This window comes from Camelina sativa, chromosome 18, assembly GCF_030686135.1.
Source record: "Camelina sativa cultivar CO46 ecotype springtype chromosome 18, ASM3068613v1".
Lineage (NCBI taxonomy): Eukaryota > Viridiplantae > Streptophyta > Magnoliopsida > Brassicales > Brassicaceae > Camelina > Camelina sativa.
Genome location: NC_141897.1, coordinates 6377603 through 6397007, shown reverse-complemented (window position 1 = coordinate 6397007; position 19405 = coordinate 6377603). Strand labels below are relative to the sequence as shown.

Below are 19405 nucleotides of genomic sequence, written 5' to 3'. Positions count from 1 at the left end.
AAGGTGAAATAGGTGGAATGCAGCGGATTTGAAGGGGAATTGAGATGTACTTCCAAGAGAGGTGAAAGTCTCTTAGACTACAGGCTTGGATATATCTTAGATATGACACACTAAGAAATAAACAAGTTGAGAAGATATTACACACTCCTCAGATCAAACAAGTAGAAAGAAGTTTTTGATTAAAATGTTTGATGGTTTACAAAGAAGAGTTACATTGTCTTTTTATAGGAGAAGGGGTGGACGAGATAGAGGAGAGAAATAAAGGCCTAGGAAATCATGCAAGAGCTTTTCCAAGGTCTAGCTCATGCATAATGTCTAGGAAATTACAAAACATTAAATGCAAGTTTGAATAAGAGAAAAGATAGAAAATGGACCAAGGCTTTTGTATTTGACCTTGGACCACGACTTGGGCTGGCAAAAGGGGTCTAAAAATGTTACTTAGGCCTCATTAAAAACCTTGTCAAGAAAACCCAATGGGACAAAACTTGACCAAGGGAAAAAGAGCACCAAAGTAACACTTTATCCTTTACCGAGCACCTTGAGCTATGAGCATGGTGAATGTGGTTTGAGTCATGTCTCCTAGCTTCTTGTCCAACTCCTTAAGTATTGCATTGATGGCTTGGTTAAACCTCTTAGACCGTGACCTTGTTATAGGACCCGCCGGGACGATCAATGCTTCCTCCGATGCTTCCGCTGGTACAAGCTGTTTCTCCGGTGCTTCCTCTGGTTCAAGCTGGTCCTCCGGTGCTTCCTCAGGTTCAAGCTGCTCCTCTAATGCTTGCTCAGGTTCAAGCTGTTCCTCACGTCCGTGTGGTTTGGTTGAGCTGGCCATGGTTTCATCATCCTCTCCCACTTGAAAAGGATTTGACCTCAAATCCGAATTATCTGCACAATAAGGAAAAAGATCAGAAACATTGAAACTACCACTAACTTTGTACTTACCTTGGAGGTCGACTTGGTAGGCATTGTTGTTTATTCTTTTGAGCACAGTGAATGGTCCATCAATCTTTGGCATTATTTTTGACTCCTTTTCAGCTGGAAATTGTTTACTCCTCAAGTGTACCATTAGTTGTTCGCCAACCTCAAAGATCATCCTAAAACAACCATTGGATTTATGATCATGCATCAAAATATCTCCAATGCCGGTTCTCACAAAGATTTTGGACGAAAGAACTGCTAAATCTGGGGGCTCCTCTTTTGTACCTGCAAAGTTGTCAATACCTTTGGCAAAGATCAAGTGTGTCATTATAGTCATGGATTCACTATAAACATGAAAATATATCCTAGCTTGGTACAAAACACTATCCTTGTCATGTTCAGAATTTTCTTTGAATAAACCTTACCCTTTCCCATGATTTTCTGAATGTAACAAACTGATAATCAAAGCTCTAGCATCATGAGAAAAAAATTGGGTTAAGGAATTACTTAGCTGGATAATGCCTTGGGTATGATCAATGCTCATCATGATTAATGGAAGTGGATCTGGCGGTTCTTCTTGGATCAGTATGAAGCTGCTGACATCTTGGTGCTCATCTTGATCCAAATCAGGTGGCTTAAATCTTTTGTCTCCCACTTTCTTTTCGGTTTTGATTATGCGCTTCTTGACCACTCTAAAATCTGTATTTGGCTCTTTTGACAAAGACAAGCGAATCATATCTGTGTGATCTTGGATAAAAGTATCCTTGATAATAAAAATACTTATCTTATGACAGTTTGGTATGAGCACAAGTGTTGCATCAGGTGGTTCATCTTTGAGCGTTAAGTAAGCTTTCACTATTTTTCCATGCTCCTCAAGATCTCCTACATCAAAAGGAAACAGTTTAGGTACATAGGAAAAGATCAAACAGATATTCATGTAGTTGTTATCAAAATAGAGTTTTAGAATGGACCATCCTTTGGTGATCATAATGTTTTTTCTGAAATACTTCCAGCTTCTAACTCCAAAATGATAAATCATTTGTTGGCATATATCTGGTGGTTTCTCCTTGATTTGAACAGAACATCTTTCTTCTCCAAAGTAATTTTGCTCCTTCATGTAACCTGTTCCTTTCGTAGCAATCATGGGAAAGAACAAGTGCATTATACTTGAAATAGAGAAATCAAAAACTTGATCTTTCACAATTGGTTTCCAAAGCTCATTGAACAGTTTAAACTCACACAACTCTTTTTCAACTAAATATCTCATTTTAGAAAAAGGTTTATCCATTACATGCTCAGTTTTAGTTCCAAACGGCTCAATCACAATGCTACTCAAAGAAACTCTAAAAGAAGAGTTAAATTCAAGAAACTTTTCAAGTAACAACCCTTTTGGCTTAAAGAACTTTTTAAATGCAAATGTTTCAAAACTTGGAATCATTTTGTTAAAAACAGATTTTGAAACACAAAATTCTTTCACATTTTCTAAACCAAAACGTTTTTCATCTTGAGCAGAAAGCATCACAAAATAATTAGGATCTGTCCTAACCAAATCAATTTCCTTACAGTGCTTTCTTGGATAGTCACAAAGATATGGTATAGGGGCTGGGTTTGGCACAATGTAGTTCTGCTCCAAATCACTAATCAATGGAAAACTGATTTGTGTTGTTTCTAGTGATTCTTCTTCCTCAACCTGTAAAAAGGAAATAATGCTACTCGGTTGCTCCGGTTCACAAAGGGTTAGTTTTTCAATCACAAAATCAGATTGGATAAAAGAAAGATCACACTTAGCTTGAGATAGAGTCATAGGTCCAGTTGGTATAACAACATCATCCTCAGCAATGAACTGTCTCTCCTTGGCTTCTTCTCCAAGCTGTTTCTCATTGGGTCCGTCTCTGAGCTGTTCTTCCTTGGGTCCGGACTGATCATTTCTTTCAAACTCCTTATTCTCCTTTTCTTGTTCTGCTTGCTTCCATCGTCCTCCATTAGAATATGTACCTATCTCAACACTTTTGGGCAAAGACAAGTGCATCATACAAGAATTGGAATTTTCTAAACCTTGAACAGTTACTTCCTTGGATTTTGAAAGTGTAGAAGACTTACATTGCTTTGGTTCCCTACTTGATTCAAGCGATGATTTTAGACTTTGCTCTTGAACGTTAATCTGTTCAGGGACCTTCTTTGGTTGAGATGTTGACTTAGTCTTCTTCTTTTCAAGTTTAAAGTACTTGGTTAATGCCTCAAGAAGATCTGATTGCGCCTTAGCCTCCACAGATGTTGGTTTTTTCTTTTGGGCTGGTATTTTGACTGGTTTCTTTTCAGGAACTGCTTGGATTGTGACATTGGCTTGGGCAGTATGGTGTAGCGCTTGTGGAGCATACTTGTTCCTTAGAAGCTTCTTAAGATCTCTCCACAATGTGATATTTGGCTCCTTGTAATACCAACGGTCATCAACTTCTTGCAACCACCATTTGTAAGCGTCTCCTGTGAGTTGGGTAAGTGCAAAAGCTAATCTTTCATTTCTTGGGATATCATTGTAGTAGAACCAATCCTCCATGTGTTTCTCCCATTCAAGGTAATCTCCTTTTCCTGCAAATTTATAGAGTTTATGAGCTAAAGAGATTTTAGAATGAACCACAAATTTAGATTTGGGAGTATGAGAGGTTTTCTGTAAGCTGCTCCAGGTTGATCTAGATGTGTCATCTGGTGGCTTGGGTTTAAGATCCTGGTGTTGCTTCGACGCTGATTTGGTTCTGGGTTGGTTTGATTCAAGTGTAGATCGCCAAGTCTTGCATCAAGTATGGATGTCATAGCTGCGGTGGCAGACTTAAGAATCCTCCTTTCAAGACTGGATGTAGATGACTTTTCCTCTTCCGACGTCACCATGGTACCTGCAAAGAAAACAAAGATCCACCAGTAAATAGTTCCAAAAACGCATAAATGAAAACAGATCTGGGAAAATTATGCAAATGAATCCAAAAATTCTCAAATCAATTTTCAAAAATACTAGACTCGTTCCTGGTTCTAAAACAGTTGAGTTTGTAATTTTTGAACGAGTAAAACATTTTATAAAACTCTCGTAAGATAAACGAAAAATCTGGGAAAAACTGAAAGTGACGATTGGAATTTCAAAACCTGGTTGCAAAGTGGTTGCTCTGATACCACATGATAGACTCCTGGCAAGGAATCTGCTCCCAAGAACACACTTGCAAGGTCTTGAAGATAAACAGACGGATTGATGATGATCAATGGATTGAAGATGCAGCGGAATGGAGAGATGAATGGCGATGAAGGTGAAATAGGTGGAATGCAGCGGATTTGAAGGGGAATTGAGATGTACTTCCAAGAGAGGTGAAAGTCTCTTAGACTACAGGCTTGGATATATCTTAGATATGACACACTAAGAAATAAACAAGTTGAGAAGATATTACACACTCCTCAGATCAAACAAGTAGAAAGAAGTTTTTGATTAAAATGTTTGATGGTTTACAAAGAAGAGTTACATTGTCTTTTTATAGGAGAAGGGGTGGACGAGATAGAGGAGAGAAATAAAGGCCTAGGAAATCATGCACGAGCTTTTCTAAGGTCTAGCTCATGCATAATGTCTAGGAAATTACAAAACATTAAATGCAAGTTTGAATAAGAGAAAAGATAGAAAATGGACCAAGACTTTTGTATTTGACCTTGGACCACGACTTGGGCTGGCAAAAAGGGTCTAAAAATGTTACTTAGGCCTCATTAAAAACCTTGTCAAGAAAACCCAATGTGACAAAACTTGACTAAGGGAAAAAGAGCACCAAAGTAACATTTTATCCTTTACCGAGCACCTTGAGCTGTGAGCATGGTGAATGTGGATTGAGTCATGTCTTCTAGCTTCTTGTCCAACTCCTTAATTATTGCATTGATGGCTTGGTTGAACCTCTTAGACCGTGACCTTGTTATAGGACCTGCAGGGACGATCAATGCTTCCGCTGGTACAAGCTGTTTCTCCGGTGCTTCCTCTGGTTCAAGCTGGTCCTCCGGTGCTTCCTCAGGTTCAAGCTGCTCCTCTAATGCTTGCTCGGGTTCAAGCTGGTCCTCACGTTCGTGTGGTTTGGTTGAGCTGGCCATGGTTTCATCAGATGCCTTACATGTCTCAAGAAATTATTTCCTAGACAATGAACCTCTAAGACCTTGTCACCACACTTTCGCACTAGCAACAATCAACCTTGAACACATTACCACACTGTCGCACTAGCAATATGAACAAGCAGGCATTAAGAACGATTCATTATTGTCAGTAGACTTAAACTCATCTAATTTTGTTACTCAGAGTTAAGTAAACCTCTAGCATTGGCTAAATCAAGCATTTTATCTACTCTTTTCGGCCTGTATCATTTGTAAACGCCCTAGATCTAATCTCAACCTTTCGGTCTGTTGACAGCATTAAGAGCACCAATCTAGAAGGAAATATATCAATCATTTACAATCAACTAAAGCATCCTAACCGATCAAGAACACAAAATCATCTATCCCATCCCTAGAAACTTTACTACACTACTCGGACATAGAAGCGAATAACAAAGCAATCAAAATGAATGAAAATGACATTGTATTAAAAGATAGAGTAGAGTAGAGAAAGTAAAGGATAGAAATCTAAGAAAACTACAAAATAAAATTGCAAAACAAGAAGAAAAATGTTGAGTCGCTCAGTCCTCTCACATAAGCTCTCGCTCTCTGGTTTGAGGGTCTGCGGCGTGCTCCTTTGAAAGCTAGGGGAAGAGGGGGTTTATATATGGAAACCCATTTGACTTAGCTTCCCAGACTTGCCCGATGATCTACTCGATGGGGTACACGAGGGTGAAGTCGGGTTACTCCTCGGATGGATCTTCAGGTTGCTCTTCATGCTCTTGGATCCTCCTCGATCATGTTGGGGTTCGGACTTGTTCTTGCAGCTCGATGGCTCCTTCGGGTACATGTCGAGTTGTCCTTGTTTTTCCCCATTTTTGGCTCTTTAGCACCTGTTTTCATCCAAAATATGCAAATGCAGAAATGCAACACCCTAAATGCTCTAAAAGTGAATTCCTACAGTAAATGACTTAAAAATGCTAAGTTAGAGGTATGAACAATGCAAAATATGGACAAAAAATGATGCTAAAAACATGTAAATTAGAGAGTTATCAGAAGGTATCTGCGAGAATGGCATGTTGGAAAAGTCGCACTATCAGTTTTGCTGGCAAAGTCACTTTAACGAAGTATGTGCTAGCTTTTATCCTGGTGCATCATATGATTACGTTCAAATTGCCACAAGTAATGCTTGAGAGGTTAGATAAACTTGCTTGTGACTTTCTCTGGGGTTCCTCTACAGAGAAGCGTTCATGATCTGTCTTGGATGGTTGTTACAAGCAATTAGTCCTCTCCACCTGCAGAAGTGTTGAGATAGGGATGTGTGAGGTGGTTTGTAGAGGTCATTCTTGGGTTCTTGGAGATGGGTGCTAGGTGCGCTTCTGTATAGATAATTGGTTATCAGGGAAGCCATTACTGGTTGATCTGACAAGTGCTTTACCAACTAAGATAGTAACTGCTAGGGAGTTATGGAAGGATGGCTCTGGTTGGGACTTTGCGAGAATAGTGCCATTTGTGCCAGAGTATAAACGGTTAGAAATTTCAGCTGTAGCCCTGGATAAATTTATGGGGTCCAAGGATCGTTTGTCTTGGTGAGAAAATTCAGACGGTAAGTTTACGGTGAAGTCAGCATATGCTCTATTGACACACTATTGGCGCTAGAAGGAGGGGCTAGAGTATACTACGTGAGATGACGGGAAACGGAGGTGATACGGCTAACATCGACGCGAATGTTGCTGCTCAGCTTGAAACCCTGACTACCAAGCTGAACGAGGCAGTGCAGAAGATAACACAGATCAAAGCAAGATCTATATTTCGCGACGTGCAAGTGAATCGGATGCAAGACCTTAACTCAACGCCTATAACCAATAATCGAACACCCACAACGGAAGACGGACGACTGGAAACTCCTCGTCAGGAAGAGAACAGCGGAGGGAACCCCGACACAAGGCAGGCACGTGAAAGCCTTATCTGAGAAGAAAATTTGGATCAACAAGGAATTGTCAACACACCGCACATGACAGGAATCGAGCATGGACAATTTGCCCACTTGGAAGCAATGTTCAACAAACATTTTGTAGAGATGAAAGCGTTAATTGAACGACTACCAGGTGTAGCTCAGCCAATCCGGAAGAGCAACTTACACTTGTATGCTGACACACCGTTCTCTGATGAAATCGCACTCACTGAGATGCCAAGAAAATTTGTGCTACCGACAATGAAGATGTATGATGGAACATCCGACCCGGATAACCACATAGCACAATACAAGCAACGAATGTTCACGACGGCCATTCAAAGAGAATATCAAGAAGCTACCATGTGCAAAGGATTTAGCTCAAGCCTTACGGGGGCTACGCTTAAGTGGTTTATCAACTTGCCAAATGGCTCAATAAATTTCTTTGCATCATTGACAGACCTTTTCGTTGAACAACTCGCAAGCAGCAGGAACCTCGAAAAGACAGTGGATGACCTTTACGAGGTAAGACAGAAGAGAGACGAGTCGTTACGTGCCTACGTGGGACGATTCAACAAGGAGAAGGTGTCGATACCAAGTTGCAACATGTCTACTGCCATATCAGCATTCAAGAGAGGTTTACTCCCAGATGGCAACTTTGTACAAGGAGCTAACCAAGTATCAATGTAGAACGATGGAGGATGTGTTCTCACGGGCATGGGCACAAATAAAATGGGAAGAAAATATACCGTAACGACATTGACATTTGTCACATTTTGACTCTCGCGTAGTGAGAAACAAAATATCGACACGGGATGATACACCTTACCAAAGACATCGAAGCAAATACACTAGTTTCATAAGTAATGGTAATGAACCTTATCAAACATTAAACAAAACTGAAAGTGAGGAACGCAAATCGTCAAAATGACAAAAATGTCAACGACGTCTCAATTTTTACGACATGGTGATATCAGGTTATTGTAAGGTTTTATAATTTATTATTCATTTTCGTTTTTAGTTCTGGTTTTGCTTCTTTTTTAACATTGATAGATTTTTGCAATAAAATGACTAAGTTTTTAGTAACTCAATACCCATTATGAGAGTATACCTCGTCAACTTGGTAGCCATGTGCTGATGACAAAAACAGTGGAAAAATGCTTACCCTTGGAGAACCAATGATAATGAATCGACAGACTTGAAAAGTTTATGGATGCTTACCCATTGAGGAAGCATTTTTCAATATGATAGTCGTATATAACCAATTGAGGAAGGAGGGGCTAGCCAAATTATGTGACGAATCACTGGATGCAAAAACTTGACAATGAAACACTCGTTAACAAGAATCTTATGGTGAGACACTTGATGCACAAATCTTCAAGATGTTCTCTACTAAAACTTAGAACTCATTTCATGAACATGGGCTATAAATCTTGTTGTGAGACAATAAAATCATGTCATTCGATATGAAGCTTGTCACGATACAAGATAAACATGACTTACAACGCAGGACATGGTCCTAAAGTTGTTCATCGCATATAGCATTGAAGTCATTGATACACGAACACGTGAACGATAGACTCTCTGCAAAAACTGGGTAATCACCTGAACGCGAAACATTCGCTACAACTGCCTATTAGCGAGACGTCGCTATAGGAATGTAACAAATCTGGAATCCACGTGATGGTCGGGTCCAAACTTAGCAAACTTGGCAGCAAAATACTTGCTAACAATAAATGAGCTATGAAACACTCTAATTGGGTCACCATCCCGGATCGTGTCACGAGCATGACATTAATGATTTGGTTATGACAAAATCGTCAATGTATAGCCATTATAATTCATCCCCTGAAATTTCTATGGCCAATTGTCTTTTTAAAGACAATGTGTAGCCAATTCAAGAAATTGGTTTGGAACCACATTGTCATTTAAAAGCCAATGTAGAGTCAATGTGTAGCCAATTCAAGAAATTGGTTAGGAACCACATTGTCATTTAAAAGTCAATGTAGAGTCAATGTGTAGCTAATTCAAGAAATTGGTTAGGAACCTCATTGTCATTTAAAAGCCAATATAGAGTCAATATGTGGCCAATTCAAGAAATTGGTTAGGAACCACATTGTCATTTAAAAGCCAATAAAGAGTCAATGTGTAGCCAATTCCAGAAATTGGTTAGGAACCACATTGTCATTTAAAATCCAATGTAGAGTCAATGTGTAGCCAATTCAAGAAATTGGTTAGGGACCACATTGTCTTTTTGAATCCAATGCAGACTCAACATAAAGTCAATTCACAAAATTGGGTAGGAACCACATTGTCTATTTAAAGCCAGCGCGCGTACAGCCAATTCAAGAATTGGGTTATGGTTGCACAGTCGTTTCTGAACCAACGCGGAGTTAGTGTACACTGAATTTGAGACATTGATTATAGCCGATTTGTCGTTTTAGAACAAATGCAGAGCCAATGTGCAGCCAATTCAAGAAATTGGTTAAGGCCAAATTGGCATTTTAGAACCACTCTGGATTTCAAGTGCGGCCATATCAATAAAGTGGATATGGCCAAATGTCGACTAAAATCAACATTGAGTCAACCGTGTATCTGATTCAAAGAATTGGAGCCAATGCGAAGTCAAGTTGTGGCCAATTCAGGTAACTTTATCGTTTTAGAGCCGATGTGAAGCCAATTCACCAAATTGGCTAAGGTTAAACCGACAAATTGCAGCCAATGCGGAACTAATGTGTAACCAATTACAGAAATTGGTTATGGCAGCATTTTTGTTTGAGAGCCAATATGGGATCAGTGTGTAGCAAATTCAAGAAATTGGTTACGACAACTATATCGTTTTAGAGCAGATGTGAAGACAATTCATTAAATTGGCTATGACAAGATTGTCATTGCTGAGCAAATGTGTAACCAATTCATCTAATTAGCCATGAAAAAATTGTCAAGATGGATCAAATGCGAAGCTAATTCATTAAATTGGCTATGACAAAGTTGTCAATATAAAGCCAATGCGCAGTCAATTTGATAAACCGTTGATGACAAACATTATCACAGGTCTTGCTGTAGGATAAACACCGTCCCAAAACTACCAAACTACAAGATCACGATGTGGATCACGGCATCATTAATGGAAGGCAGCGAATTAATCAAGTGCGAGAAAACGGCTACATCTAAAGGTATGTCATGACTTATACATATATTTATCTTTTCTATTTATGGTTATTAAAATGATACAATTTGTCTATACTACTCTCTAAATTCGAACTAAGAAAATAGAGAGTGGGCGGCAAACTGTTGGGTATAATTTTAATCATATAAATTATAATAAATAAATTCTATTATATTTATGATATATTCAACAAAGAATAGAGAATTATGCATTCTCTAGAACATTGAGTCAATATCGGCCGTAACGGTGAACATTGAGTCAATACGGGCCGTAACAACAAGCATCAAACCGATACGGGCCGACACAATAATTAACGAGCCAATACGGGCTGTAACAACAAACAACTAGTCAACACGGGCTGTAATTGGACTTTGTGACTGACCCTGATTTGCTACGACATTATCAAGAGAATATTTGACTCAATCTCGTGGAGAGAATATTTGGAACGACCTTATCTCATGAAGAGGCGGTTACTCAAACCCAAATCCCATGAGGATTAGGGTAAAGGGACTTCCCTATAAATAGGGAGCGATTTCGACATGATAGGGGAGAAAAAATCGAAGCGAAAACAAGAGACCCAAAACACAGCCATACGACTCAATTCCGAAGCATCGCTAGGGTTCTTAAATTGACTCGTTATGCCTTAAACTCTTGTATTTGAGCTTGATACATTGATCAATAAAAACAACTATTTAATATATATTTCTTGTTTTCGTAGTCTCTAAACAAATCGATTATTTTTGCCCAAATACTCACAATGAAGTTCCACGTCAGAATATGGGGTGCTTTTTCAAGTGTCTATGGAGCATTGTAGCCCTAGAGAGGGTAAGGGTTTTCCTTTGGTTAGTGGTTCACCAGGTTATTCTGACAAACATGGAGAGAAACCACAGGCACTTAAGTGATTCCGATTTTTGCTTAGTTTGCACGGGAGGGCTGAAGAGTATTCTGCATGTTCTATGTGACTGTCCTGCTATGGCTGGTTTATGGGCTAGAATTGTGCCGCCAAGTAGGCATCACACTTTCTTCGCTAAGTCATTATTTTAATGGATCCACGGGAATCTTAATGACAAGATAGTAATGGCTGAGGGAGCTTGGTCTACTATGTTTGCGATGGCCTTATGGTGGGGATGGAAATGGCGTTGTTGTAATGTGTTTGGTGATACTAAACTCTATAGAGATGGAGTTCACTTTATTAAGGATCTTGTTTTGGAAGTGACTTCGGCTAACCTGAGAAGGATAGAGCATCAACCGCAGGGTGCCCGAGTACTGTAGGACATTGGTTGGGTAGCACTGACTCATGGTTGGTTTAAAGTTAATGTTGATGGTGCATCTAAGGGGAACCCGGGTCTAGCAGCGACAGGGGGTGTCATACGGGATATTGCTGGTGGATGGTGTGGGGGGGGGGGGTTGCTGTGAATATTGGGCGGGAGCTCAGCTCAGCTAGCGGAGTTATGGGGCGTTTATTATGATTTATCTACGGCTTGGGGAAGAGGCATCACGAGGTTGGAGTTGGAGATTGACTCGGAGATGGTGGTTGGTTTCTTGAAGACAGGGATCGGAGAATCTCATCCTTTGTCTTTCCTGATACGCTTGTACCACAACTTTCTTGCGGGGATTGGATAGTCCGTATTACTCATTTGTATAGAGAGGCTAACCGTCTGATTGGATAGCTAACTATGCGTTTTCACTACCTTTAGATTTTCATGCTTTTTCTTCGCTCGCTATTACTTTTAATTCAGTCTTGAAAGATGATGCGGATGGGTCTACATGGCCTTGCCGCGTTTCTTTGTAAATTATAATTCTTTCTCTTAATAAAATCAGGGGGTCTACCAAAAAAAAATTTCAATCGTTGATACATAACATCATAGCATAGCATTATTTTTAATTCTTCATTAGCAAACAAACAAAATTGCTTATAAAGTAATCATGGTTTTGCATACTAAAACAAAAGGAAAAATATTTTATCAAAAAGAAAAGAGGAAAAATACTCAATAGAAAAATAAAAATAAAAAACTACTATATAAGAAAATAACTAAGTAGGATATAATCTCTCATTTTTTGTCAAAAAAAAAGTAGTTGACCAATTTTAACTTTTGGTAGTATTGTTATAGTGTTACCAACCCAAATGATATTTTTCTTTTACTGTTACTTATTTTTGGTCAATAAAACATGAAATCAACAAACCTCACACCACTTTTAGATATGAAATAAATAACTTTAAATATTTTTGACTAGAACTTTTTTCTATTAATTATTTTTCTCTGGTAATAGTCATACCCTAAAGATTGTGTTTAAATTTTATCTTGTAAATTTAAATTTAATTTTTGTAAGAAATAAATAAAATATATCCACCAGTATTGATAATTACAAAACTCACTTAACAAGTGAATAGAAAACTAAAGATAAGTTTTCCAAACATGTAAATAATATTTATTTTCTTAGCTAAAATTATCATTAAATTTGATATTTGAGTTTTTTTAAGTTTTTCTAAATTTGATATTTTAAATGTTTATGTAAATGCTACTATTCATACACCCACACTCCCTCTACTCGGTGTATATATGTGGTCTTTATAAGCTTATTCCGTATTCTCTATCTATCATACGAAGCCAACATGGAATTCCAATGTTTTCCATGCGGGCAAATCTTCCTAACCCATAGAGAACTCTTCTCGCACCTCAAATCATTTCATGCTAGTGAAATGGATGTTGCCTTCACCCTATCAAACAGACAACATTCCATGTCATTTCTCTGTACCAATCCCAACTTAAACACTGAGTTTTACGAAGCTATTACCTTTCAAAATAGTTATTATAATTATTTTACTAGTCAAACAATAAGGTTCCAAAACGTGTTTTACCATATGGTTGTTGCGATTGAAACTCCAGATCTCCAGGTGGTGCCCATGACCAATAACAGTAGTATCAATTAATTAATGGACGTCTCGTGCAACCTCAGCCTCAGCCTCAGCCTCAGCCCCAGCTTCAGCCGAAGACAGCAGAGGATGAGATGTCACCAAAAGATGAAGTTTGCATTTTGCGCTCATTGATCAGTTGGAGCGGGTGTGGCCAGATACTATATTCATGAAAGGAGACGAAGAAGATTCTATGGATGTTGATTTAAAGCTTTGAAAAAAAATACTCTCTTTCTTGCTCATGATAATGAATAAAAAATATTATAAGAGAATGGTATTTCATATCTATTATTTCTTATAGATCTTCTTTTTGAATCGGTTTTATCTAATTTATGTAATCCTCATCTTTTAAATTAATATATTTTGGTGTTTTCTAATGTTCTAAATAAATGTATCATGTCACAATGATTAAGTTTCTAAAATTTATGCGTATGAAATATTATGTGTATTTGTTATGAAAAATTTTCATAATATTAATAAGAGTTTTTTTGCTGGTTATGAACAGTTTCTTTGCAGACAAAGCTATTCATCATGATCGCATATGCTGCGGGTAGTCTATTATCATAATAGGATTATCTTTATAGATTTCAGAAGTTTTCTTTCAGTATTTGGGTTCTTACTTCTCTGGCTTTAATTCATTGGTATCTTTCAGCATTTAATTTTAAAGGATTAGAATTAAAATGTTTATCCAATTTAGATTCGATCTTATCTTTAACGGTGTTATGAAGGGTGGATATTTTATCCCTGAGATAATCACCGAACCAAAGTAAGATTTATGGATTTCGGTTTGGATTTGGTCATTAGGGAAAAACCGATCGATAACCTATATAATTGATTGTAATCATTTATTGGTTGGTTCACCTGAACCAAACGATTAACCAAAATCCCAAAATTTTATAACCAAACTTCTCTTTTTTTTTTGCTTTTTTCTGCCTCTGATCTTCTCTTATCTCCATCAAATATTCTTCTTTACTCGGACCTTCTCTTCCTACTTCTTCTTCTTCTTCTTCAATTTACTTTCTCTCCTTTATTCTTTTCTTATTCTTCTTCTTCTTCTTCAGTAACAATACATGTACTTGATTTTCTCAATTAGCGAGGGTGAACAGATGAAAATGACTACTTGGACATGACCCTTTTTATTTTGAATTTTTTTGCAAAACAAACCTTGCAACAAATTTTTTTTTGCAAGTTAACCCCTCAACTACAAAAAAATGCATGTCAATGTCACCCGCAATATAACCCTCAACTGTATATAGGTTTTGGAAACCGTATAATTTTGTATATTAATCATGAAACTACGTCGTTTTGATTACTTTTTAAAAGTAAAAAAAAAGGTCGCATCCCAAATTTGAACTCTTGACCTGTCATTCTAATCTATATACACGTAACCACTTGTGCCACGTAGAATGATAGCTACGCTAGTTGAATTGAGAAACAAAAAACTAACTACGACGGAAATAAGAACTTGTGTATGTTTTTCGTAATGACTAATGCAATGAGTTAGTTATAACCTAGAAGAAAAATCTTATTATTCTTGTCAATCGATGTTGAAAGTTATTCACTTTTTGTTTTTATGGTGGATTTCAGAGTTTTATCTATAAAATTTGTCCCTTGTGAATTTTAATTTCATCCAATTTTAGGTTTACCTAAGATTTTGACTGCATCATTTTTAAAGTTATTCTAGCAACATTTTTGGAAAAATGTGGGAATAGACATGAAATTTTGTGAATTGCATGAAATTTATGATGCATAATGCAATCCATCCTAAAAAAAACTCGACAAAATTCTAGAAGATATGAGACAAAACATAAAATTTAAAATTCTTGTTCTTGTTTTCAAAATTTTTTTCAATTTTTGTTTTGTTTTTAATAAGCATTGAAATATGTTGAGACAAATGAAAGTTGAAAAAAATTGAATACATGAATTAAAAAAAAAAAAAAAAAAGTTAATTCATAACATATATGTCTTCCCATTTGTTCCACGTTTAGTGTTTAGTGTTTTTTTGTAAGTTTTCAAGTTCAAATCTCATCTATAATCTTTTCCTTGTCCATTATAGTGATCAATTATACTGTAGGAAATTATGGGGAATGAATGGAAGAACCTTTGTGATCCGCCTAAACGTATCATGAAGAGAAAATAAAAAAGCCGTTTGGATTTGCTCAAGAGGTGAGTTCCAATTTTTTCAATAAAAAAAAAACACTATTTCGCTTCCCTCCAACCTCTTGAACTAGTTTTTAAGACCATCTCCACTCCAGCAACTCTCTTAATTTGCTTAAATATAAATTAATCATATAATTAATACTAACAAATTAAAACAACCCACTTAGAACTTAAACTAAATCCTCTTTCCACTAGAGAACCCCATTTTTCTACATACACACTCTAATCTTTACTGAAAACAAAACCAATTGCACCAGTATGAGCCTCAAATGCTACTGTGCAATAAGAGAGAAGGGGTTTCCTTACTTAAAGAGAGTCTTGAATCCTGGTCGTCCATAATTGTCATTTGGAAGAAAGTAGGTTCCACCCATCAATGGCTTTAAATCAAATCATCGGAAGACAGACAGTGGCCACCCTCCTCCACCATACAGAGCCTGGACAAACGACATATAAACCTAAAAGTGCCAAACAAAAACATCAAAGTGAAGTCCATGAAACTCCAGATTTACCTTTTCCATATAGAAACAGATACAGCTAGAACTAATTGAAATACACGTTTACAATGGTTTTGCATCTCTCACTAAAGTTTACTCAACACGCAGATACTCTCCAACATAGTAAGACAGCTACTTATTCCACCCACGGCATCATTGAACAAATGGAAAAGATATCTCTGAGACTAAGCATTCAATTTAGAGGACATCGAATCCAGCAGCCATTAAAACGAATAAAAGAGGATACCTGCAATTCTACTACCACAAAGATTACTACTTGGATCACATTTTCTGGTAAATAGTTGTGAATGCAAAATACCTGCAATTCTTTAGCAGAGAGGTCAAGTTCTCTATGCACAAGCACTTGACAAATCACATAGAACGTGCACACTCCAAGCAAACCCAGTAGTAACAGCAAGTAAGAAAGCTGAATACTAAGTTCAAATAACTCCCCAACTTCGTAAATAGGTTCACATTTGAAACCTACTTTAGCCCACAAAGATCATTTGACAATAGAGGCAATGAATAAGCAATGTTATGTTACCTGCTGACATCGAGGGCAACAAATGGGATAAGTCTTTCCCAGAGAAGCTGAGCGATTATCTACAAGTAACAAAAACAAAAATGGTCATGAGGTTAGATGCTACGAGCCGAGAGTCGCATCTCGCTTCCAATCGCCATCAAATCGTCCAAAACTCAAACCCAAAGCCTTATACCTCCGTAGGAACCTATAGCAACCATTCCCAGCAAGAAAAACACACAAAACAACAACAAACAAGCAAGAACAAAAGAATCTCAGGCTTAGATCAGCCATGGTCATGCGCTCACCTCTTTGCAGGAAGTTTCTGACCAACCACGACGAATCCAACCCTCCTAGAAAGCTTCTAACACGTCTCTAGCCCTGGATCTTCACTCCCACAGAAAGATATCACCAAAAACGCCTTCAAATCTCACAACTCTCACCAAAACCTTAAGAAATTGTTTCTCTCCTTTTCTCTCTGTTTCAAGCGGCGAGAAACAATAAAAACACGACCTAGGTCGTTCTCCCACTTAAATATCATGGTTCCTTGGTTTTCCTTAAACCAAACCGACAAAAATCGATAATTAAATCGAACTGGTCGAGCCAGAAAAATGTTGGTGTCGACCGACACCCCCTTGGTGTCGATCGACACCCATCCCCAAAATACACGTTTTGGCTCGCGGATGTTACAGTTCTCCCCCACCAACATAGATTCGTCCTCGAATCTCAAAAAACCATCAGCCGAGGACCCCCGTGTAACCGTCTCCACAGCCCGCACTCCTCCGACCGATCTACGGAAGGTCACCTTTAGAAGATAGACTCACGTTTCAGACATTATTTTCTCTCGACTTTTAGACTTTCCTTTACTCATAGGTCTTAATCTTGAGTTTTTTATTGGCTCCTAATGAAACAACCCTTTCCGTTTTTTTTTAATAATAATATTAATTCACTAGTGGTCTCATACCCACTAACAACCTAGCATCAATCATCAACAGCGGATAACAAAAACAATTCCATTAAATCAATAAGAATTCCATCAATCACAATCCAATAACCAACAATGCAAGAATCCAGAACCAACAATGAAATAACCAAGTTCCAACATCCTACAATGTTCTATCAACTCAATTCTAGCAACCTAACAATAGCTCGGACACAATAAACAAGCCTCCAGAACATCCTCCTCCTCATCGCCTTGATTTCACGATCACATTTTGCCTTTACCTGCTCCACAAACACATATTGAGATGCATGAGTACTATAAACACTCAGTGAGGCCATCCGCCCATCTACTGGGCTATACACACAAGCAACTGAGATTCCATTGTTAAGCTAAACAAATAAACACAATCAACAAATCAAACAAGGCAAAACTCATCATCGGTCAAATCATCTCGAAACCGTCCCAAACTCATCCAAATGCCTCAGGAACCTATAAAAAACACGAAAACAACAAACCCAAGCAAGCAAACACCACAAATAGACAAAGAACAGCCAAACAAAAGAGATCTCAGGCTTAGATCAGCCATGGTCAATCACTCACCTCTTTACTAGGGAGATTTGATTGAGAAACGGTGGAAACAACACCTTAGGAAGCTTCTCCTTCGTTCCCAACAACAGCTCTCCCTTCTACAGCTACAGTTCTCGCCAAAAACCACCAAAAACAAGTCAAAATCTCTCAAGAACACTCACCAATGTTCTCTCTCTTCTTTCTCTTTTTTCTCACTCAACGGCGACAACCACACCCTAAAACCCATAATTTGTCGCTTCTCCACTTATATACTTGGTTTAGGGATTTCTAATTGAACCAAACCGAACCAAACAACAATTAAAACAAACCAATCAAAACTAGAAATGTTGGTGTCGATCGATACACCAAGGGTGATAATCGACACTTAGACCAAAAATGCCATATCTGGTTCGCGGATGTTACACCTCATCAGGCTGAAGCCTGCATGCCATAATATTGGCTCCTCATCAGGCCTAAGCCCGCATGCCACAATGTATAAGGAAGTCCAATACTCGTCTCTCGAGTTGCCACCCTACAGCGCGCCCCCGGATCGTCATCCAAAGTTAATATACCAACCATACTCTCAAGCATAAAAGTCTTAGAATATGGCATTACTAGGAGAACCAAAGTCCCTCAAGAGTCGTGAGAAAACAATTCTGAACACATCGGAGCCCTATCCCTATCCAGGTTTCCTTCTCGTGACTCGCATAGAACAAACGTAATGCCCCACCAGCCACATATCCCCTCACTAGAATACCTCATGACCACACAAGGATCATCTTATTGCCCCACGGGCCGCCACAAAGGCCAAACAAATGTCGTAAACAGGACCGCCACAAAGGCCAAACAGATGTCCTAAACAGAACCGCCACAAAAGCCAAACAAATGTCCTAAACAGAACCGCCACAAAAGCCAAACAAATTTCCTTAACATGACCGCCACCAAGGCCAAAAATTGTTCTAAACAGGACCATCACAAAGACCACTTGTCCCGAATGACCGTCACGAAGACCACTTGTCCCGAAGGACTGTCATGAAGACCATACATCCCGAAGGACCGCCTAATAGGCAACATTGGCTAAACAGCCCGCCACAAAGGCCACACAATTGGCAAAACAGCCCGCCACAAAGGCCACACAATGGCTGAACAGCCCGCCAAAAATGCCACACACGGCTTAACAGCCCGCCACAAAGGCCACACCAGCCACTCCAAGGCTCACAACCAGTTAAAATGTACAAATTCTAACTCACATAAAACTTTCTATTTTTAGAACTTTCCACTTTTGGAAACATTTCTCTTTTAGCAACTACTAATTCAGGAAACCATTCCCCCTTTAACCACAAAATCGCGGAACTTCATATCCCGAACACCACTTCGTCTTGCTACTTAGTCGCACAACCAATCGCCCCTAATTGACCAAGTAAACAAGAGAGATGGGCTGGAATACTCCATTCCCGCTCCAGCCACGGACTACAACTAGGACAAGGGTAGACAAGTTCAAGTCGGGACCTACTTCTCGAACCACTTCTTGAACCTTGCCTTTATCCTCGCCTCTGGCTCCCAAGTCTGATCCTCAACACCATCAAAGTCCCAATGGACTCTTATCAAAGGAATCTTCTTCTTTCGAAGTTCTTTGATCCTCCTCTCGAGAACCCTCACTGG

The 19405-nt window shown here is 38.5% G+C and overlaps 2 protein-coding genes and 1 long non-coding RNA gene across 4 annotated transcripts; all 3 read right to left on the bottom strand.

Moving 5' to 3' along the window:
• Window positions 1–162: 162 nt before the first annotated feature.
• On the bottom strand, window positions 163–4481 carry LOC104760736 (uncharacterized). Of its 2 annotated transcripts, XM_087497533.1 has the most exons (2): window positions 1890–4403; window positions 163–1800 (listed from the first exon to the last, which is right to left on the bottom strand). In XM_087497533.1, the coding sequence occupies exons 1-2, from the start codon at window positions 3470–3472 to the stop codon at window positions 1791–1793; spliced, it is 1593 nt and encodes a 530-aa protein (XP_087353659.1). In that variant the 5' UTR covers window positions 3473–4403; the 3' UTR covers window positions 163–1790. The 2 variants fall into 2 exon arrangements, with proteins under 2 accessions (XP_087353659.1, XP_087353658.1); XM_087497532.1 differs by having other exon boundaries at window positions 163–4481.
• Window positions 527–1255, bottom strand: LOC147921607 (uncharacterized). The gene has a single exon (XM_087497534.1). It carries the CDS (start codon window positions 1253–1255, stop codon window positions 527–529), a length of 729 nt encoding a protein of 242 aa, XP_087353660.1.
• Window positions 4482–12739: 8258 nt separating the features above from the next.
• Window positions 12740–13587, bottom strand: LOC147921606 (uncharacterized). Its single transcript, XR_015589518.1, has 2 exons — window positions 13006–13587; window positions 12740–12864 (listed from the first exon to the last, which is right to left on the bottom strand). It is a non-coding gene; the product is annotated as an uncharacterized LOC147921606 (long non-coding RNA).
• Window positions 13588–19405: the final 5818 nt, after the last annotated feature.